The 23,957-nt window shown below is 45.5% G+C and overlaps 1 protein-coding gene across 1 annotated transcript in view; it reads right to left on the bottom strand.

Annotated features, from left to right (window-relative positions):
- The window catches only part of ANTXR2 (ANTXR cell adhesion molecule 2), a 101,171-nt gene that overhangs the window by 35,763 nt on the left and 41,451 nt on the right, over positions 1–23,957 (bottom strand). Inside the window, exons 11-14 of the mRNA XM_054202124.1 lie at positions 12,967–13,045; positions 9,634–9,729; positions 3,908–3,949; positions 2,765–2,860 (exon numbers count right to left, since the gene is read on the bottom strand). Coding sequence (XP_054058099.1) covers positions 2,765–2,860; positions 3,908–3,949; positions 9,634–9,729; positions 12,967–13,045 — 313 coding nt within the window. The remainder of the gene's footprint in view (positions 1–2,764; positions 2,861–3,907; positions 3,950–9,633; positions 9,730–12,966; positions 13,046–23,957) is intronic.

Raw genomic sequence — 23,957 nt, 5'->3', positions numbered from 1 at the left:
GTCTTGCTACCTGCCCATTCAAGCACTTGGAAAGTCGGCAGAAGAACGGGGGGGGCAACAACTCTCCCACTCCAAAGGGGCCCACCAGGAAAAAGAGATGCCCCTGGTCTGCTGCTTCCCGGAGGGAGGGCGAAGACTGCTCCAGGTCTTGCTAGGGACACTACAACGTGCCGGGATAACCGTGCCAGAGGATGGGAGGAGGAGGCAGCCTGACTTCTGCATACTCAGCAGCGCCGTGTGTAGAATGTGCTGATACGGAAAGTGAGGAAAATACGTAGGCGAGCCCGAGTCTAGCCCCCTTCAGAAAAATGAAATACCCTGGAGGAAAATCTTGTCATTTTATCACCACCACCAAGTGTTCTTTACCAATGCAATCTCAGTGCAGAGAATGAGAGCAGCGAAGTACGACAGAGCTTAATTTGGTCTTTAAATACTGTAACTCACCTTGGTAAAATACAGACCATCATTTCTTAGGAGGGAGACTGTTCTGAACCTTTCTGTTATTTTGAACTTTACTGTTTGGCTTGCTTAGCGGTTTCTTTTTCTCGCTGGGGAAGCCTCTCTCTGCAATATTAGAATGGGCTTTCATGTCCAAGTAGGCCCTGCTGGGTCGTTAAAATGCATCTGTATCTTTCACTGTGATCAACGGTACTTTTACGGTGTTTTTTATGAGATGGTTAAAATGTATTTTAAACACTGTCAAAACCATTTAGAGATAGATGGTGCATTCCTTACTGATAAAATGACCTTCTCCTTCAGATTAAAGCGACTTCACCCAGAAGAAACCAGAATTTGCGAGTCTGACAACACAACTTTGGCATAAAAACTTACTGCCTGTAATGGGTGGGGTCTAGAAATGACATCATAAAACTTTAAAGCAATGCCAAAAGACAGATCGAGGAAGAGCGAACAACACTGGCTAAATTGCTCTGGACCGTCGCAGGGGGTGAAGCTGGTGGGGAAGGCAGGGGTGAATGTGTAACTGCCCCAAAAGGGAAGGCAGTAAGCGAAGAGAGGCAGGACAGGAGCGGTAAGCAGAAGTTTACTTGTTCATGCTCTCCTTTTCTCTGCGCGAGGAAGCTGCCAGAAGAACCAAGCTGCCAAAGAATGGCAGAAGAACTGAGCACAGAGAAACAACAAAAAATAGACAACTGCATTAGCACATGAACTGAAAACAGGGAAGAAAGGTCCATTACTAGTCCATCAAGTTTTTCGTTGGCCACAACAGACCCCGTGTAACTGTCAGGTGAGGAATACCGTCCCTTTGTCTGGCTCACCTTCACTGTCCTGTTAGACTGGGTTTGTTTTCTCTCTCCTTTCCACACTTGCTCTGCCCTGATTCACCGAACAAACAACGTGCTCTCTTGAGCCAGGGAAGGGTAGGAGGCCTGGTGCCACTCTGTCCGCGCGGCCGGAATGGGCTGCTAAGCCAGCGATTCCCTCAGCACCGCCGGTTACAGCTCCAAATTCAAGCGCCGAGGCGTTGCAGTGTGGCACCCAGCCCCGAAATTTGTTAGTACTCTGGGGTGCCGGGGGAAGACAGACACAGCTCCACAGAATGAGTTGCCTTTCAGGAGCCCGTGACTGTGTAGTCAGCAATTTCATTTGGTTTACGTCTTTAGCCCTTAGTCCTGCACAGAATTCCTAGCACAGAAGAAAAAGTTTTCTAACTTAACCATTACTTTCTGCTCTCTTCTTTGAAGAGGAAATACTGTATTTTTGCCATGTGATGAACATGCATTTCTTTATGGTACTGCTGTTACTTGTGTTCATGAGATATCCATCAGTTTTCTGTTTAATCGCGCGAGATCCCATTTACAAACTGTAATGATTAAACCCTGGAGCCCCTCCTGGACCTCCTCTTGGGGGCTCATCATGGCTCCTGTTAGAAATCCAGGCTTGTCATTCTTTATGTTGGGAAGTATTTTCTAGTTTGCCTTTGAAAAGCACTGCACTAAATGTTTCTTTTTCTAAAATCTGAAGCTCTTCTAAATTAGCAATTCTGAACTGCTGAAGGAAGCACGTATAAACAACACTTTTTGTTGTGCTTGTGCTGTTGTGCAAAACAAGCTTTAAACTTGCATGTTCTACTGCCGCATTTAAAAAGAACTCAAGCAAAGCTGATTCCTAGGCCAATACCTTTAAAGTTTTATCAAGATACATCAGTATGGCCTGGGTGGGTATTTCAGAGAGAGAGTGTTTCCAAGACCAAAGTTAAAAACTGCAGCAAACTGCTTTGCAGATTCCACAAAGGCTGACTTGACTATGAAATCTGACATAAGGACGTGCCCATAAGGATGCACACTTTTCATTCTGTTTTAATTAACATGATGCTATCGTGTCTCTTCAAAGACAGGCACTGTTGTCGCTGTGAGTTCCTTTGGGATCAGGCCTCTCCTTAGCATCACCATTGTCAGCGCATTTGGCTGGCCCACAGTTGGAGGACTTATGTTTCACTGTAATTTCTTCCAAAACATTCAGAAAAGGCTCTCACTCCTTCTTTCTCATTAGCTTGATGGAAAGAGCATGTCTTTAGGCAGCTATTTAAAGTTCCAGTCAAACGGAACTACTGAAAGCTGTTCTTTCATAGGCAAGGTCAAAATGGTTGGATACAGTAAAAAATTTTACAAGGTTTACGTCACTGGGAAGGAAGAACACATTATGCCCTTGTATTTTCAGTACACTTTAAAAGTCTTCGTTTCCAGCATTTGCAGCCTGAGAGAGCTTGTGTTTTAGGGAATTGGCATTTCCATATCGTACAAACCTCCATCCTTTTAATTCCTCCAACTCCTCGTCCACCGTAGTAGGAAGCATCCACCGTGGGCCATTTCTTTGTAGGCAAGGGCTCTTGTTCTTCTTCCTGTCAATAAATTCAAATAACATTTACTTCAAAAAGATACTCTTTTTTTCCCTAAGGGTCTTTTTAGTATATTTCAGTAGAGTTCAGAGAGAGCAAGTTTTCCCATGTTAGGTATGAAAGATCAGATATTTAGGTTCCCCAAGCATATACCAATTCCCAAACAAAATCTGGTCACGTTTGGAAATATTTTTAATGTTTTGCATGAGAAGAGCACTGGTGGTGACCATTAGGGAAGTCCAGATGGGGAATCTCACTGTGGATTCTACTGACACGTCACTCATTTGCCTCGTCCTTTTCCTTTCCACTAATACAAATAAGTAAAACACACACAAAGAAAAGGATTTGCAGTGGCTTCTTCTGCAGAAAATACAATGCCTTTAAAGAGCCAGATTATCAGCCCTACTCATTTGGATTCAGCAGACGGCGTTCAGCAGATCTGCACATAAAGGTTACGCAGCCGATCGCAGTTTCCCAAGCCAACCTTTGTCAAACTCACTCTTGGCTGCCTCAGCTCAATGAAGTGTGCCTTATCGTGGACTCAACTGTCAGAGTACACGTGAGTACGCTCAAGCAATTGGCTAAATCAGGACCAAGGGGCAAAGATACTGCAGACACCAGAAGGTCCTCTGGTGCGTCCTTATCCAAAAGAGGGAGAGAAATTCCCTTATAAGGGTTCTTCAGTGTCTGGAACGCCAAAGCTGTGGGAAAATGCTGTTTAAGTCAGATGTGAATCTTTAGGCTGTTATACAAGAGCTTCTCAGTCTTTCTGCTTTCGCTGCAGAATGGGAAAAATAATATTCAGCTATCTTGGGATAAAGCCCCTACGTATTTCTGAGGATTTGGGCTTAATTCATGCCACACTGAGAGGACTGAGACAGAGCAGAGATCTGGACTTTGGCCATCCTGCTCTCAGCTTAAGGCTTCCCATGGGACAGCTCTTTCTCCCTCAGCCGCTCGGACAAAGAGCCGGGTTCGCAGAAGAGAGGAAAGCGCAGAGGAGGGGCATTGTGTAACCAGTGTGACGAGCAGAGCACCATCACACCCTACCTCTTTTGGAGCCGGCGGAGGCGGAGGGGGATCTTTGATGACCTGAAAGAGACAAACATATAAAAGCATAAGGAATTGCACTGGCAGCATCCAAAAGCAAACAGAAAATTTTAAGAGTGAACTGTTTCCATCCGAGTCCCCCACATCTGCGTGCAAACTGGCAACTGCTGCTGCCAAGTCCCTTGGGTATCGATTATCAAGGCCTTCTGGAAATTAACACCATCCGTCTAATAGAAAATAACATCAATTGACTGGCAGACACTCTTTGGGCAGACGCGTCTGCCACTTTGCTTCCTGACCGGATAAGACTCAGTCATTCTAAGTAATAGCCAGTGATGAAACCCTATGGATTTAATTAGCAAGCCCAGGAGGAAAAGCATCCCAAGGTCTATATGAGGTCTTGCATAATCTTGGGCCAAGATGCCTGCTTCCTTGTGCCATGCTGTTGGATAATTTCTGGCCCGATGACAAGTGTGAAGTCCTTCTGGTAGCTCAGGCTTCACCTCTAGACGTCCAGATCGTTTCTGCAGATCTCGCATTTCATATCTAATAATTTAAGTATGTGGCTCCTTGACTGTTCAGTGCGGAGTGCCTGCAAGCGGGAATCACGCTCACAGGGCTTCTTAAACTGCTCCTGGGTAAGGCCCGCTCTTAGCATAATTCACTTACACCTCTATTTAAACCTCGACCTACAGTTTCTTCCTGTTCCCCTTCTCACGTACATGTGGTAAACCTCAGGGAGTTCCTCGGTACAGACGGGAATCCACTGAACGGTACGGGAAAGGGAAGAGGAAGGCGGCGGCCCTCTTAAAGGATTAAGATGAAAACTGAATGCACATCCATTCTTCCGCAAGAAAAGCGGGTTTGTAACCTAAAAAGAAGAACTTCCGTGGTATCAAGTAATTTTTTGTGCTTGCATATTGTATAGAAATGACTAAAAAATACCCCATGAACATAAAGGAGTCTGTTTCTGCTGTGCCTTAGCATTATACAAATGTAACCAAAATTGTCTGTGATGACAAACATCTAGATCTCCTGATACAGGACTCAGTACCTTGATTGAAATATGTCTTATTTTATTCACTCTGTGCTATTAATTGTAGTACTTTCATTTACTCTTCCTTTAGCTATAAATAATGTCACTACACAGATGAATGGCAAGTATTATGGAGAGGTTTCCTTCTTGATACACGTTTCAAGTCACCGTTCCACCAAGATAGTGACTAGTTACTACCGAAACAAGCTATGGAATTTTAGCACTGGACGCAGGAGTTGTATGAAATTAAGAGATCATTATGGCAGCCTTGGAAACGTTCTTCCACAGCCCTTCAGGTGTCAGACACTGAATTGTTCGTCAAGCAAGCTCAGAGTACTTTGAGTGGATTGCAAAGCCATCTGTGGATTTTAACCAGGCATCGCTTTGCTGCTATGATGTTCCGAAAGCATGCTAGGAGTTACTTGTCTTTAAATCTTTGGAATTACTGCCCTCACTTTACAAGAAACACCACAGAGGGATCATGGGACGATGCTGAGCAAGATTTTCAAATGAAGATATTTCCTTCTCACTGAAAGCAATTAACAGACTGGAAACGGTAAAACGGTACTTTCACTATATTAAGGGTCACCTTATCTTATTTAATCCCCATTCCTATTTCCCTTTTGCCTGTCTCTAATGATTATCTCAAAAAAACGTATTTTGCTGCCAAAACTGCAAGCTGTACAGGGGGGAAAGGCCTGGCTAGGTTGCGGATTTATGCAAATACATATTAAGCGCTATCATCACTCCGCTTTCTGTCGTTCTACAATTCTTATGTCTTGCAATTTCTCCTGAGCAAAGAAAACTTTGCAGAGTAAACTTCTTTGTGACGCAGGCCAAAGTTTGCTTGGGCCCTACGCCTGTTGGTATTCCTATAGGTATTCCTAATATTTATCAATATTCCTATATTCCTATATGCAGAATCAAATTTTCTACCCCAGTAAATCAAGAAAAACTCTGTTTTTTGGACCTCAGTGGGCTTCAAAAGTCATGAGTCAACGACAGGTTTTGTTTGACTCCCTGAGCAAAGGATCTAATCCTATGCCAGCTGCTAAACTCCCTCAAGTTGTAGGGTAAACTTGATTTGAAGCTAACCAATACATTAATTAGCTGCTATTTCTAATAGCTTCACAAAATGAAACTTGTTTTAAATGTGACAGTGGTGTGAGAAAATAATCTGCTTTGAGTAGCAGATACTCACCCCTGCTGACAGAAGTGGAATGTAAATGCCTGCAGCCTTATGTTTGCACAGGCTCCTCACACTCACGCTCTCTCACACACGCGAGCACACACCAAGATTATTTTCAGGCTTGTGTGATAGTTCGAGTGAAGTCAGTGGAAAGCCATTTTTTAAAAAGAGAAATCTGAGGGACCCATGCAGCTTTGGCACAAAACAATGCAAATGCAGCATGAAACTGCACGTACTGAAGAGCGTAATACTGCAAATTAACTTTTCCGGGATTTGAGATGCAGATTGTTTAAATACGGAAGACTCTGAATAATGCCACTGTCTTATTAACCCCATGTAGAGATGGATTACTTCCTAATTTTGTTTTGTTTTGTTTTATTATCATCATCATCAGGCAAGGCTGCATCTTACTTATTTAGTTGCAAAGAATGAAGACTTGAGTTTGGAGGAGAGCCGATTTCTTACCAAAAAAAAAAAGAAAGAAAAAAAGTTAGTTGCTTCAGGCAACAGTCCCTTTGATCTGCTCATTAACACTTTTCAAATGTTCGCGTGATGTGGGCATTAGGAAATGTCAGCACCAGAGCCTGAAGCCAGCTTGATGCGATCATATGTTCCGATATTGAGGGAAGAGTGAAAGAACTGTCAACAGTGAACTGCCTTTAAAAAAAGGGGTGGGGGGAGGAAGAGAAGGAGAAAGGAGTCCCCCTGCCCCGGTCTGTAAGTGTGCACGGGCCTCAGCGCCAGGAATGCTGTCAGAGGGGGTCCCAGCGAGGACGGAGCGGAGTGCCCCAACCACCTGAAGCCCTGCCTGCAGGCGGTCGAGACGAGGCGCTCGCGTGGCTCTGGATGCTCATTCTGCCCTGTCCACAACACCTTCTGCCCCTCTCTCTCTCTCATATGCTTCATTCTGGAGGGCTGCTCCTTTCCTCCTTGCTCCTCTTCTTTGTCCCGTGAAACCAGGCGCTCCACTCGCCAGGAGCAGACTCAGCAGCAGGGACGAGGAGGTCCCATAACGTGCCGCTCTCGTCAAGGACACTGGCACCACAGCCCAAAACCAGGCAGCCACAAGTGGCCATAACGTGTACCGTGCGAACCTCGGGTGCAGGAGAGAGGGAAAAGAACGGAGGCACAGTGTAATGATCTGGGGAAACGGGACAGCAAAACAAAAAGAAAGGAACAGCCAGAATTTGGTAATAGGTTCAGTGCAACGGTAAGTGGTTTGGGAACTCAGTATCATTGTAGCAGTGAGTCCTAAATGTTAGAGGACTCCATACTCCCTATGTTTTCTTTTTAAAGAAAGAAAGAATACCCATGAGAGGTGTGAGGAAACAACAGAGGGCACTAATATTTAAAGTGCCATGGTTTTATTGCTCCCATAGAAGTCAGGCTGCTTTTTAGTGAAAACTTACCAATCTGCAGCTCAAGACTTCCCTAGAAATAGCCAATCACTCCTGCAGCAAACGCTGTCTCCAGCAAAGACGCTCAGGGTACGTTCCTATCCCTTAGTAAACATCAGGGAGGAACAGGCTTAAGCACGAGGTAAATGAGAACCAAGGGGCAATTTCTCACAGCTCGGTGCAGCTGTTTGTGGAGACGTAGCTCCCAGACAGAACCCTGCCCTAACACCACCGTGCACCTTCGGCACTCCAGGTGATATCTTTGCTCTGCAATTCATTATAGAGGGCATCTATTTTAGTTAATCGGGTCCTGCCGTAGCTGTCCCTCCACAGCTCTGCACGGCGTGTTGAAGTACGCCTGTAAACTGAACTCCTTTCACTTAGAAGAGGCATCCCATGTGTAAACCCCATGCTGAACAAAACCCCATCCGCTTGGCAAACCACGAAAACTGCACGCGCGACTGAGTATCATGTCACCGACTGTGCTTCCAACTGGGAAAGACCGATTCCGGGCTGAGGTAAATTAGAGATGCGTGGATTACGTTCTGACAGTCATATTCAGCTGGTGACAAAAACCAGAGTTTTAGTGAGCTAACTCGTTCTGAGAGCTCTGACAAACTGAAGAAACATTAGGTTTCCTGATACCAGTCAACTCAAAAGGAAGTGTGTTTGTCTTGAAAAAAAAAAAAAACAAAAAAACCCAAACCAAACCGAAAAACTTGAGCAGTCACGAAAAGGACAAAAGAAAATAAGCCGCTTTCAGAAAAGCAGCTCTTGAGAAAGGATACGATGATCCCTCTCAACAACTATGAACGAGTGGTGAAACGGCTCACTCCGAAGTCTGTAATTAGCTGACAGGAGACACTGGAAAAAAAAGTCACTTGGCTTCACTTAAGGATTTAAATCGTATTTTATACGCGTATTTTTAAAATAACTATACTTTGAAACACAAAATGTTTGCTTTTTTACCCGCATAAGTGTGCTGCAATGTTACTTTCTTCATGTCCTCCACCTCCCTCTCAGCCTGCCCCAGATGGCAGCTCTACGTGAAATGCCGAGCTGGAGCCGCCTTCTCCGGGCAGAAAGTGTAGACACTAAGAAGTGGGAAGACGGTCTATGAACCAAGGTTAGCCAATTATTTTAAAATGAGAAAATAGGAAGCTTTTCCTTTTCCACAGGCAGGCTCCCGATATAAAATCAAGTTGAAGTAAAATGGCTAACAGACAACCTCCCTGGATTTCTGATGGCACTGTCCTGTGCAGAATGAGGCAGAAGAGAGAGTTTTTGTCAGAGGAGAGCTCGTAGGTCTTGCCTCAGAAACCCCAGCCCACGAGGATGCAGATGGTGGCTGAGGACCTGTTGCCCTAGGGCAGCCTGGGGCCTGAAGGACTACGGAAACGCTTTTGGTTCCGTGGCTTCGGCATGGACAGGCGAGAAGGGCAGTTCCTCTGCTGCCCAGGTCCCACAGGCCCGAGAGAAGACGAGGAATACAGTAACAGCCTGGAAGCGACCTCCACTTCCCAACTCCTCAGCACTGTCGTGGAACTGGATGAATAACAACCGTCACCGATTTAAAAACCCCAACACGCAAGGAGATGGAGGAGCGTTAGTGAAACAGCACTACTGACTGCTGCCAGAAGGATAAAGAGGGCACTCGGATGAAAAGAGATACAATGGGTCCAAGGGATTATTAAGACACTAAGGGATTTCCAACTTGAGAGCCCATAATGGACTACAAATACCAATTTTAGTGACAGTACTTTTAAAATAGTCCTTCATCTCAGGATAACATCTGCATACTATTACGGCCAACAACTTGCAAATAATAGAGAAGGCTTTTATCAAAGATTTCACAGAAATATAACACATGTGCTCGCTCAGCAGCCAGATGCACTGCTAAGAGCACAGTCCACGGTGTTGAAGCTGGTCTTGTCTTCCATTTATTGCGTATCACGAATGAAAGAAAACTCCTTCTACAGACGGCTTATGTCGCATGTAGCTCTGCTGTTACTTAACCCATTTCCTACGGTATCCGTGTTTCCCAGCACGGTCTATAATCGTGAGTCACACACTCAATGACTTTTTCCAGTAAGTCTTTACTCACCACTTTGCAGCAGAGGGGCCAGAACCACCAGAGCAGACCGAGTGCCACTAACAGTAACAGCACAAGAACAGCGATGAGCGCCGCCACTCCACTAGACTGCGAAGAGAGCAGAAAGACGGCGTCAGTGGATGTTGCCAATAACTGCTGCCTGCTTTCCCCACTCGCCCCAAACCAGCTTCCTACTGACTGATACAGATCCCAAACAGTGATCCGTCGCATCCTGCTACTCCCAATGGAGAAATTCCTCACAAAGGATCAAGAAGAGGGTCTCAGCCAAATTCGTGTTTGGCACAAGTGCAGTCCCACCCTCCCTGGGAAGCCTCCTCAGCTCCACGAGTGATGTGGAAGGTAAGCTATGATGCTTCAACAGGAGCTGCCTATCACAACGAATGATGCGTCAACACGAACGTGGGGGAGGAGGTGGTAAAACGCTATTCATGTTTCTCATTCCCTACATAGTCTGGGGGAATTCCCTACATATTGCACTGCAGTCAGTGGATTCGTTCCGATGTAAAACTGATATGCTTGAGATAAGAACAAGGCCCAACTTGAAGAAAATAAAGGGTACACTGACTGCTAAGAAACGGGCTGTTGGACACAAACAGGTGAAGTCTCTTCCTAAGTCTGTGGATGAGAGGTGCCTTTCTCCTCCCACGAGGGCACAGGTCTGTACGGACTGGTGGCTGGGTGAAATTTTGAGGAATCTCTACTAACAATACATATATAAGAAATGAATCTCCCACCACCTCAAACCCACATCCTGTAGGTGCTTTTATTCTCACAGCTGATGTTCTGTGCTGGTTTAGAACAACACTGAGAAAAACGCAACGGTGACCTTATGAAAATAGACGTTATCGAGGCTTCAGCTGAGGAAAAAGGAAGGGACGGAAACCCAGGGAATCACTGAGGCTGGAGCAAAGCATAAGTAATTCTGTCCAAGTGAGACAAGTCATGCTGGAGATACGCGCCGTTGCAAACGCAGCTGTAGGTGCAGCGAGGCGTATGCATTTACGAGGAACAGGTAGGATGCATGCCTCGTGCCTCCGTGCAGCATATTGTTTGTTTGTTTTCACGGCAGCGACGTGCATGTGCTAGGGGAGGCTGTAGTTGTAACTCTAACATAGCGAGTAGCCATCAGCTGCTCAGCTATCACAATTAGTGGAACAATTCTAGCAGTGACCCATTTCTTGCAGTTGCCCATCTGCTACTATGGAAACAGCAGTTCTCCTTGTATGGAGCCGTCTCTGCTGCAACACGTATGAAAGGCGGAAAAAAAAAAAAAAAAAAAGAAAAAAAAGGACGATCAGAAGTACAACAGTTTTTCCTGTCAGTACACATCTGTACTCATTCTGTTTCCTGTTACTGGCAACTTCTGACCACAGAGACGCACTGTTCGAGTACAGCAGAGGGAAGACAGCCGTACCCAGCAATCTGCTGTGATTTGCTTTGCATCGATGCCTTGTTTTTACCTATCCGTGCAATCTTAGCAATTTTTAAGGGGACATGGGGACAGACTTAACATGTGCTGCTTTCGCTGAAAGGACGAAGACAGAGAGAAAAGCAGTTTGCTGTTCGTCCCCAGCATCCTCCTGTGACTGTGCTGTCCTTGCGTCACCGTCTGAGCGGCTCTTCAGCACGCCGTGCTGCAAGCCTGAAATGCTTCCCAATGGGAATGAGGCCTTAACCAGAGAAACATCGTTCGGGGAATGTGTGTTTCTTCGGCTCTCCATTTATTCAGGCGTTCTTCCTGAAACTGAAGGGCTGAACTGATTTCTATGGTTACCCCAAGTATTTAGTTTTTAAATGAATAGAAGAAAAATGTCATTTTTTCTCTTCGAAGACAATTACCTACGAGCGATAAAAATACTGTTGGAAAAATACACGCTGATGCGCAGAAGGTACTGTTCTGTATGCTTCTATGCCTGACAGGAAAGCTGTGCTAAAGTCACACTTTAAATGAGACAAATTTATAGAAACATGGTATCCACGCGCAGCACATTTTCAGAACCTCCTGTCTAATTGCAAAAATTTTAACTGTCCCGCCTATGTAATACAGAAGGCAGAAGAAATTAATGGAGAGCAGAAATAGGAGGTTAGGAATTTTATATATTAAGTTAGAAAAGTCACTGACTGCGTAAGTACGTGGTTTGTCCTAGAAGCCAGTTGTAACTCTTTTCCATAAGCCTGGTATTCTGTAAGATAGCAGGACGTTCACACTGCGTAACCCTAGGCGCACCTCAGGTACTCCAGCCTGTGTTTGACAAAGGCTGTCTCCCTAATTAACAGCGCTGAGAGCCTGCACTGCTTACTCCGGCACCAAAATCAGGTACGTGAAGCGACGTAGCGTCAGCATCCTCCTGTGGGGTTGTAACCACCTTCCCTTCGCAGGCTGGAGTCCGAGGTCCAGCCTGCTGCCACGATCCGCTGGGTGGGACCGGGCGGGAACGGGACGCAGGTGGCTGTGGCACACCAGGCTCTCCGGACACAATTCACTGTGTAGTGAGCAGATCTCTGAGGGCAGGGAAGCGTCCCAGTGTTTCAAAAGGCACAGCTGCACGCTGTGCTTAAGCAAGCTGTTGTAATGCTTTTAGCAAACTACAGTTCACAAGCTATAGAAAAATATAAGCCCCGCAGAGTCACGGAACACACAGACACTGCTTGGATGCCAGGGCAGAGCCGGCTGAGGTGGCCTGGTAGAGGAGGAGGATTCCAGGGCTTTCCCTCTCCATACCGTCCTGCGTGTGCCCTACGTCAGCAGCTCCTGCAGCAGCAACGGGAGGAGGAGCCCTTGTAACAGAGCCTATGTCAGAAAGCAAAGGTACATCTCCAAACCTGCCACCTAAGAGATGGCTTTTGTGTGTCATTAGGCAGCCTGGCATGATACATACAGCAATACTTCACTGAAGTGCTGCAGAAAAGATCTTCCTAAAATAAAGCTGTTTCCCACCTTAATGGGAAGAATTAAGGGATTTGTTTTATATAACTGCAGAAAAATACCTTGTCTGTAACCCCAGGCACAATTCATCAGGGTATTCAAAACAGCTGAAAACTCTTTGTTGCGTGTAGTGGTGTTATAAAACAGATTCTAAGCGTGTCTCAAAATACAGAGAAAGCGACTTAGGACATATATATATATGTATATGTATGTACCTACTTATTAAGAAATGATGTATCATTAAATGATGTATATTCTGTGTGTGTCTGCACAGGTGTATTTTTCAGTTAGGCGGATCTGTGCATTCCAGACATCCACCGGGACCTGCCACGCACTGAGGTTCTCTGCAGCGAGAGGTTTCAGGATTTTACATTGAAGGATGTTAGCCATTTACTTACACACTCCGAAGCGGTGATTGTTAATGAGCTGGACATGAAAGATTGCCCTTCATTCAAACTCACCAAAACTTCCAGAGTTCTGGAAAGAAAGAGAAAAAAAAAAATAAATCGGCAGCCATAATGCGGTCAATCAAAGCGCACACGTGCTACAGAGATGCAGACCGTTCCACAGAGAGCCTTCCAGCAGAGGAACGCGGGAGCCGGGGCTCTGCGCTGCACCAGGCATCACAAATGCCTTCCCAGACATCACAGCGCTAACGTGATTACTTTGTGTTACCCTTTCTAGAAACCACTGATGACTTTTAAGTGATCAAGATACTTAGCTGCTGCAGGGCTGGACCTCGTGGCTTTCAGAAACCACTTTTTGGTCATTTTAGACTGAGCTTTCTTTTCCTCAACGTACGCTGCTTAAAATGAACAGCACGGTCTCTGCGGGTATGGTGTTGATTGCTCTTTGGAAATAATTTTAGCCTTCTCGATAGAGAGCTACCCGAGTAGAGAATATCCCTTCTGTATTCCATGTAGCATAGAATACTCCGAAAAGTTTTACGTAAAATAAATTGAAGTTCAACTGTAAAAATAACATTGTTTTGTCTGTTCCGTAAACATCTCTTTAGTCATATGCAGACATTATGGATAAAAATGTCGGATAATTATAAATGGTCAAGACTTTCTATAAATAGTATATAATCACTGCACACAAATAGTATGTAGTTTACATTTTACAAATTAACCCTAGAAGAAAACAACACATGGTGAATGTTAAACATAAGAAGACTCTTCAGCTTCTCTGGCTTGGATTCCCAAGATTCAGACAGTTTATATTCTGCATAGATGTAATTAAATAAAAATATAGATATCCATGAACTAAAATGATTAATCATTTATACCGTTCTTATATGTCATGAATTTTTATTCTGGCACAAATGCTTTAGTCAATATGGAGTTCAAAGCTATTTTAACTAATTTGGCTAATTTCTTTTTCAGTTTTAGTAAAAATGAAGTAAGTTGCTTCCGCTCAACTCATTTTTAAATGATCTGTGTTATGAATAATTGATCTAACAGAAATAATAACTCTCATTTACTTCTAATTATTACTAGGATAACTGAATCGGAACAGATAAAAATAAAAAATTAATTCAGTTCCCTTCCAACGCACTAAATAAAGCCAACTATACCAAAACTGTTGTTAGTGGTGAGGTTTTTTTTAATGTGATGCTTTTTAATCTTTATTTTCAGTGGTTTGCGTTGCCACTGCTGAGAAACGCTGTGGGAAATCTGAGTCTGACCGGCACCACGACGCTGCCGAGCGCAGAGCCAGCGGGTGCGTGCCGTGCCGTCTCCCCATCAGGGCAGGACTCGCGCGCACGCTGTGCTGGTGGAACACGGCCCACGTCCTGGCGGCTGCCCCTGAGGAAGCCGCTGTCTTTGAACTCTCAAACCTTTTGGAGATTTGCACGTCATAAACACAGCACAGGAAGCGTTTTTCTGTCCCAGTCACCAGCCTACGGCCCGGTGACATTAACGTGAGTCTTCCCGGTGTCCCGGGGTCGCATCCTTTTGCACCCTGGTGACACCTCTGCGCCAGCTACGACCGTACAGGTGTAACCGAATCACAGAGCATCTCCAGTTGGAAGGGAGTAACTGAATTCAGCCCATTCATACTGAAGAATCCACAGCACACAGAAGTATTTGGGGATGGCAACTTTTCAGTTAAGCACAAATTCAAAGAGGAGAGATTAATTTCTTACACGTTTCATTTTCCCCCATTAGCCTTGTCTTTTTAAAGCATGGCTTAGAGAAACGCGCCACAGGCTCTGCTCCAGGTTTTGCACTTGGTTACGCCCAAGAAAGGACATTCGTTGCGGTCGTGTTTCTTGAACATAAAAGCTGTTCAGCCTTTCTGCTTTTTCTGGACTTTCCAAAGTAATGGTGGGGGCCTGCCCGCTGCCTGATGCCGTAACTGGGATTCTACTGCTCGGTTCAAAGCCTGCTAGCACAGTGAGAACCCTTCCAACTGCTCTAAATCCAAATGCAGTACACCAAGTAATTTTGATTTTTAAATTAACGTATCGTGTTCTTGAAGAACCTAGATCCTTATATACCTCCTGCACTGACTTTATTTCAGATGATATTTTAACCTAAATACATTGTAGGTTTTCCTCAGCTCTTTTATCTTTAGTTGGAACCATTTCTGAAGTCTCTTGTTGGGCAAAACTCCCACTGACATCAAAACTAATTCTGCCTGTGCATAGCGAAGAACTGCTGGATTTGGCCAGTAACATCTGACTCCAGTTGCTGCCAGCTACTGGGGTCAAATTTCCAAAATGCTTTCAGATGCTCACTTTTTCCCCATTTCTTTCTTTTCTTTTTTTTTACAAAAATAAATGTGAGTCTGTGATTTCCTATGGGGTTTTTTCTGCTGTCCAGTCAATTCCCTTTGCTGCCTGGCAGTATCATCCATCCTCCTGACTCGTGTGCATTCTTGTCAGTCAGGAATATTTTCTAACATCATTTCACAATGTTTTATATCCTCTGGCAGTTTGTTGATGTACACGATGCGCTACTACCAGTCCCAAACCTACGTGGCTGAAAAGGAAGATGCATGGGTGGCTGAGTACTGCTGCCAGCGCGAGCAGGCGCCATCGGAAACATCACGGGCTCGGGCTCGCACGCTTTCCACCTGAGCAGCTACCAACCGAAAGACAGGTGAAAGCTCAGGAGAGCAGCAGTGTACTGCTGAGGCATGTTCTCGCTATCCTGGCAGTACCTGTAACTGCTGCTCCTGCTTCATTTTGTTCTCCTCTATAAGAAAGCCTACACAAAAAACCTGCTAAAATGATAACATAAACCACGGTATACAGAGCTTCATAAAAGTACATTTCCACCTATCCCTTTTAGATCTTTAGCAAACAAATCCCAAGTTTTGCAGCGATGCTTCCTATAGTCAAACCTCCAGGCTGCCCCCCCACCCCCCGAATTTGTCAGGAAAAATCTAGGTGCCCATCGTGGCTGATCCTGAAGGGTGATATTCAAACTGACTGAAATACTGCCTTTCACGCTAACGGTTTCAGTGTGTGAGAGAGACAGCCTGTCTTAGGAACTCCTGGACCTGTGACTTAGGTGTTGGGCTTTCCTGGCTTCCCTAGAAAAAAGCCAGCTCTCGAGACTTAACAGTCGATCCTGTTTAACTTCTCACTCTGTTTCTCTCTTACGCATTAAAGCTTGAGGCAAACTACATACTCCTGCTGCAACGTGTATTATTTTCTTAAATTTATAGGGATGGTTCTCTCTTGCCTTCATATGGAACATCTGTATTAGTCTTTTTCTAGTGGTGTTCCACAGCCACCACACTTAGGTTATTTGGGATTTAGAAAAACAATGAGTAGGGATGTCTGTAATCCATTTTACATGACTTGCCCAAGTTCCAGAGGGGCGGTGTGCGGAGCGGGCAGGGTCGCCAGGACACAACTCTGGCGTTTTAAGCTCTTTGTCTTAGCTTCAGAACATAGGCACGCTCGGGCACCAGGTCAACGACAAATTAACAACTCCTATTAGAGTGCATGAGTTGGTGGAAAGAGATCTTCACAAGTGGCACAAAAATCTCGGTCCAGCAGAAACGTCCAGGAAGAAACTTGCCATTAACTGAACAGGCTCGTACTGCAAAGTTTGCCCAGGCCGGTTATTACGGTTACTAAAATGGGGGGCTTACCCATGTTTTTAGTAGGTGCCACCGAGCAAGCCCCCCCGCCCTCTGGGACTGAACTCTGCTGCCGGTGAGGTCTAGGCTCAGCTCCCGGGGCACACACCGCCTCTGTCACCGCTCTGGCGGAGCAGACGTCCCAGAACAGGGCACCGATGACACGTGTGTCTAACGAGAAGCGGGCCCCCAGCCCACAGACTGCAGTAGGAGCGGGTTTCCAGCGCCGGGTGCCACGTGCCACCTCGCCGCTGCCGAGCTTCACGTTCCCCCAACCTTTAGCTGTCAGTCGGTCTGACAAATACGCCGAGCAGCAGGCTCACTGAACACATCAGCTCTCGGCGCAGATACAGCGCAGGGGGAACAACCAGCTTCCCTATCAACTTCCATTCTGATACACAGCTGCAGGGATGAGCCATTCGAGATCTTCCTAGGAGTTATCATACTCACGCGGTTCTAGAAGCCACAGAGTGAACTCACACAGATAATTATCTCATCTTCAAACGGATGAACCTGTCAACATACAAAACCACTTCTTTCCTGAAACTGTCATGTCTGTAGGGTATGAGAAACGCATTTTTTCCATTTCTTTAGCATCCACCTGTTTGATGGGCTATGTGTACTTCTGGTTCATATAAACAGCACCTCTTCAAACCTGGAGTTCCAAAAACTACATGGCCTATTTCTTCTACTCACTCATTCACAACAGCCAGACAAAGATGTATACGTAAATACATATAGCGTTTACTTGGAACTGGCCACGTGTGTGAGGCCTTTAGCTCAGCACTCTGCATAAACTGTAAATATTTGGAAAATAAAGTGACATTCGGCAGTGATTCTATTTTTGGGGCACCTTCATCTCGCACTGGTGATTGTCAGTATTTTGCGAGTATCGGGTTCCTTCAGTAACGTGCAGATCAGCTCAGTGCTGAACCAGCCTGTGCCACCCGGTGACGTCTCTAAATCGTTGGGCCTCTGCTGATGCTTTTTTCTGTAGACTGGGGGAATACAATTTCAAGGGTTATGAGACTGCAGTGATTTTTCATGATGCTCCGAGGGAAGGAGCAGCATAGACTTTGGTCAGCCTCCTGATGGAGGTGGTCAGAAATGCCTCAAAAATGTCTCCACAGACACTAAGTGCCTGAATTTGTAAGTCTGTATAGCCAGATCTCCCAACAATTATTTCATTTACATGACTATGCTCATATCTCAATTGCTTTCCAAAGGCTAAAGGAAAATTGCCTCTCCTGCTGCTGCGGTAGGTAGAGCGAGCGAGACAAGAGAAGGGAAGGTGTCCGAGTACCACCCCAGCCCCAAGGAAAGAGGGTGCTGGCGTGAGGCGCGTGTCCGAGCCCTCGCCGTGCCACGTCCCTGTGAACGTAGTGGCAGCCAGCACCACCACGTACGCCAGGGCGGGCTGTCCCTCCGCTCCAACAGCCCTGCTCGCACAGCTCCACTTTTGCACAGAAAGGTTAGATGGATACGAGCTTGTACTACACGGAACAGAACCAAGTGCTGAGCTCTTGACAGCTGCTGCGGAACAGAGTCACCTCAGGTCAACCCCGAATAAAACCCACGAAGAATCAGGAAGTGTCAATGTTGATGTTGCTGTGGCAACCCGGGAACTCAACCCCCAGTGCCCGGAGAACCCTCTCCTCGGCGGGGTGCCACGTTCTGCATGGCTGAGGGTGTGGGTTTTCCATCCCTGCGCAGGGCAAGGGGACGCAGACCCCCAGGGCGACACTTGAGGTGCCGCTCATCGGGGCCCGCTCACGCCAGGCACAAACACCCAGGCCTTCTGCCAGCTACACCCAAAACACGAGGAGTTGAGCAGCTCTCTACAGCCAGCTTGGGAAACAGGGCTGCGGGCAGCTGCCTGCAGGGAAAGGCCAGTGCAGCCCTTCCCGCCGTCCCGCAGCAGCACCCAAACCCAGCAGCTTTGCGGGGCTTTTGCCAGGATGCTCGTTCCTATCGCCCGATCACTTCTGACACTGCACTGGAGTCAAGCGCAGCCAAAGAGACGGCAAACTGGGGCTAATGAGCATGTGGCATTAACATGCCACACAGATACTCACAAACTCTACTGCTTTTTATGTACCGCGGGTCTAACGTGCAATTTTCCGGTGGTCCACGTTCCTAAAGCTATTTCATTGTAATAGGAAAAACTGGTGGTTTTTATTTACAGGCCATAGGCCTTGCTCAATGTGGAAGGGATTTTCCTATATTTCGTCTGTGAAGTATCACCTTTTGGATGGGAATCAGTCCTGGAAAACTTGGTCTGAAAAGAACTTTTACAAAACGTTCTTATTTATGACCAACGTTAAGCCCAAGATTCTTGCAACTTTCAACTGCATCAGTCGTGGCCCGCCAGCTGTTCTACTAAATAATTTACCAAAAAATATAATTTGAGAAGACCCAACAATTGCCGTTCTTTCTTTCCTTTATGTCCAGGGCTGTTTTATTGTTACGGAAGAGGAATGTGGCCCACTGCCATATGTCACTACAGCTCCGGTCTGAAGAATTTCACACCCTGTGAAATACAGCTGACATTTCAATCCACAGTAACCTATTTGCAAAGTATTCATTTGCTCCTTACTTTATGAGTAGCCAATAAAAGACTGCCATTTTATGACCCATTAAAAAAGATGAAAAAATTAAATAAAATTGTGAAAGACATTTGCTGGAAGTAATAAATAATTTACCTCCAATTTTCACGCACTGAAAATTAAACTGGCAACTGCTCAAAAAGTTATTAAAATTATGGTGACAAAGGTATTTTAGAATCAAGTGCCAGCATTAAAACAGCTAAAATGCTGTACGTAGTAGGAAGGAAAAAATAGATCTATGTATTTAAAAGGGTGCTTTCCCTTAAAAAAAACCTACCTCCATGGTTTAATATATAGCGTTATTACACAGTTAGTATTAGTAAGCCAGTAGTAAGTGCGCCTATGTGTTCTAAACATATCTAACCATACCTACCTGTGTGTCTTTGCAGACATATATGCGTATACAAAAACCGCACACTGGAAAATCAGCAGCAGCAGTGGGAGAGGGGTTGGGTGGAACTACGGACTTCAGTGTAATTTTTTCGGGCCTGTCACTTGACCCCCGTGTAATTTACCATCCCCTACACAACAGTGTAGCAGCACAACAGGGTGCCACCATGACCATACTGTGTTTTGGTTGTCACCTGAGGGATGGGGAAACTGGAACACCCTGTGACTGACAACGGCATGGTCAGGTTTTTGACACAGCAATAGTCACCACTGCTCGCAGCTGCAGCAAATAGGAAGTGTCCTTCAGGGCAAGCTTTTCGTGGCTTAGAGTTTGAAGGAAAAAGCTCCACTCTCAGACAATAGCGCCCTCCCCTCGGGAGGCAGCCTTTGCCATGCCACCCCTCTTTCTCCGGCTGAAGGCTGAGAAGCAGGGGCAGTGGCACACGTGGGGACACAGCTACTCTCAGCGCTGGGGCGGGGAGACAGCCCTAGGACCCTGGGTGGTGGGTGATGGTGTCTCACTGGGGTCAGCTCCAACAGTGTGTGGACACAGGGGTTTCATTTGACTGACCTGAGTTTTAAGCTGTTGGCCATTCTTTGCTGCGGATACAGCTAATATTTACCCACACGCTCTCCCCAACCAAAGCACAGGGTTTCCGTTCCCCTGTTCTCAGTTAGCAAACACTCCAGGACCACAAATCTGACTTTATGTCCATGGACACATCCCTGCAGCAGGAGGAGGCAACACAAAGCCACCGAGTATTTCCAGTTTTCTTGCTTTTCCAAGCTCAAGAGCCCCAGCGGCATAAGGACGCAGCAAGCTCCCTCAGAGCCAACCGTGCAGTTCCGCTGCGCCAAGGGGCAGCTACGCCTGGGAAGCACAGGACTCTCTTTACTGGAGCCAATGGGAACTGTACTGGGGACGGTTAATAAGCTGCAGTTGCAATAAACGGTCAGTTGTTTTCCTCCCACCAACCACATAGGCATAAAAAGGAATATTTAATTATTTTCCCGAGGACAGCAAGACCTGCACTCTATGCAAATCAGTACGGTGTTTTGGGGTTTGGGTGAAGACTTAGCACAAACTCTTCCCCCCGCCGTCACCCAGTGTAGCTTAGCGCTAACTTAAGTTCAAATTACAGTTCTCTTAGGATCCCCTGTTGTTACCCCAGAACTACCTAGCTTTCTCAGCAGAATGTTCAATACGCCGTTTGGGTTTGGCTTTCCATGGGAAATGGAGAGAAGTGCAGAGATTTGTAAGTATTTCACTGCTGGGAAGCGCTGGAGAATTTGAAGGAACTGGAAGCCAGCAATGAATTAGCTCTGATCTCATGGAATCATGGGAACCTGCAGTAACAGGGTATGAAATGTCATTATTATGTTAAATTAGTCCATTAATTCAGCTCAGGATACTATGTCCACTGCATAATATTAAGCACTTAGTTCTGCTCACGCACGCTTTCTTAATGCTCTGGGAACACTGTGTGCCCTATTGAGGAACGTGAAGGACTGCATTAGAAATTACTACTGATCTTAACATCGGATCCATATGTCTTAGGAGCCCGTTAGCCTATACAATTCATTGAGGATGTTTCCATCTGTGAATAGTTCCCATTACAACCTAATTGTGTCAAACTAAATGTATTTCTAAAATATTTTCAGAAGTTAATATTTATAACAGACATTACGCCTAATCCAGCCATATTTCTGGTTTCCCCCCACCCGAGTTTATTTCTCTAGCTATTTTGGAGGGGGGAGATTGTACCATGTGAATAACCAGTGACTGGTAACCATCGGCTTTTTTATTTTTGTTGGAACAAAATGCTTGCATAGGAAAAAAATAAACAACTTAAGCGCTGGTGCTGAAAATAAATGTTAAATCTCAGTGATTTCACTAATAAAGGAGTTAGCTCAGGTGGGAGAGGATCTGATTCACATCAACTCTCTTTATCCAGCGCTACTGGGGAAGACCAGCTGATTACGTTGAAGGATAATGTTATTATCAAATCAATGGGCCTAATTAGCCATGAGTAGGTCTACGATGGAGAAGTATTCCAGTCATCTGAGTGCAGAGGCTCTGGAATGAGAACAGGTGAAAACACCACGATTTGGAGATGGCGTCCTACTAATCTATGCGCAGGAGGACCTCACATGGCTGACGAGGGCAGCAGGGAGTTAAAAGGGGGCAGGCATAGACCACTTCCTCATTTCTTGTTTTGGTGTGGGCTCTCCTTCCAGCCCCGGCCTAGAAACTGCCGGGCTGCCGTGGCCAGGGGAGGCGGAAGGGCTTTGGGAAGGCTGGCTTTGGGAAGTTCCTTCCTTTTGGGAAGGAACAGAAGTCTCTGTTCTGATGGCTGGTACCTCCTTTTGCAACAGCGACCGCCTGCTCTCCTTCAGCGAGAGCTTCCTAAGGAACAGCTGAACGACTGGCTACCCGGAGGTAACTAGTGCTGTGGGTTTATTGTGCTTTTGTCTTTTCCTAGAAATGGCTGGTATTACCTAGAACGTGAAATATTTTAGTCAAGAAGCTACCTCTCAAATGAGAAATCCTATTGAATCCTAATCTTAATTACTCCCCTTCTCTTGGGACAGGATATTCTTCAAGCAACATGTAGTTACAGTGTAGTTTAGAGGCTGAGAAACAGACTTGGAAAATGGGTCCTTAAACGCACGCTTGAACATTGAAACCAGTTGCCTCACTCCGCAGTGGCTAAGCGTTCGTCACACGCATCGCCCCTTACGTTAGCAAGTAGTTTAATTCTGGAGCCACATTAACTTCTGGCTTTAATTGTCACAAAAGTTATGATAAGGCTGTTCAGTTAGTATTACCACAAAAAGAAGGGAACTGCAACTTGTTAGTTGGAAAGGCAATGGGAAATGCTCAACACCCTCCATGAAATATTAATCCTTTCTTAAACGACTCTCAAAGACGTGCAAGTCAAATCTGCAGCTTGCATAAACTTCCCTTCTTTGGCACGACTTCTCCAACCTTCCAAGGTTTCCCAAAATTTTCCCTGTCTCAGCCAAGGAGGAAAAAGTGACAAAACAAAATTAATTACAGTAATTCCAGCCTCAGAAAACACCAGTAATTACCTCCTTCATGTGGTTTTCAGCTACTGGGTTCCATGTCACAAGAAAACTCAATTAAGTTACGCGCAACTTTTCTCAGTGCTCCTTCAGGCAGACAAAGATTCTACTCAAGTGATGAACTTGATTAAGTTACAGGCTTGTCTGAGCGAAGACGTCTTGTGCATTTACCTACAAGCTCTGGGAATCACGTGGTTTTGTGTATTCGAGTATTTGCATGGCGGTTATGTGGGAGATGTACCTGGTGTTATTTGTGAAGAGCATCGTATAAATGTATGTTTAGGCTTACTTTGTAATAACGCATTCAGGATTTCTTAGCTTATCTACTTTGTATTTTCGTTCCATCTGGTAAAAGGAATGCAGAAAGACAAAGGCTAATTTTAACTTCCCATTGTTACTGAGTTCCTAAATACCACAGCCTTGAAAGGTCGGGATGTAGGATGAGCACAGCAGTGATTTTCAGTTCTCAAACACGCGTGTTGTAGGCACCGTGACTCTTGGATGGAAACTGCCTGTGAGAGGTACCACTGCGGCTGCGGTGGTCTGTTATGCCAACGCTCAACTAATGAGATGTGAGAACTGGTGCTGGGTTTGGTCTAAATATTAGCTTATTGCCTGCTTTTTTCCTAATGCTTGCAGTGTTAGAAGGAAGTACAACTGTGTAATCTGAACAATAAGTTAATGACACTTTGTGTGTGGGAATGTAAATCTGCTTATCATTCACGCCCAGCCCCCACTCGCACACATTTCCAAAGGCATTCATATGCCTCCTTCGAGAGAACTAATGATACTGTATCAGCTCTCTTTCTATTTAGATATTTATTTCATATTTGCTTGAAGAATCGGGCCAATGTTTTTGAAAGCACATTTAACTATACCATATGCCTACTTAAATCATCCCTATCAAACAAGTTGTAGGATGATGCTCTGGTTCATTCTGTTCTGTTTTCCCTTCCTTCACAATGTGTTTATGTATATTTATCCAATTTGTTCTGTTCCTCTTGCCAAATTGCAGGTTTGAGATCTCAACTATGCAGGGGCAGCTGTGCTATTGTTGATGGCTTACAAAACAAAGGTCACAGACTGAGCCCGTATCACTACAACTAATGGCAGCTGCGTGTTAACCATTACGGTATAGGCACAGAACGATCAGGGTTCACGGACCCTCGGAAGTAGGAATAAATCTTACCTTGCCCTGTGGTAAGCAA

Source organism: Rissa tridactyla, chromosome 5 (assembly GCF_028500815.1).
Source record: "Rissa tridactyla isolate bRisTri1 chromosome 5, bRisTri1.patW.cur.20221130, whole genome shotgun sequence".
NCBI classification, from domain to species: Eukaryota; Metazoa; Chordata; class Aves; order Charadriiformes; family Laridae; genus Rissa; species Rissa tridactyla.
This window is presented reverse-complemented; position numbering and strand designations above follow the sequence as displayed.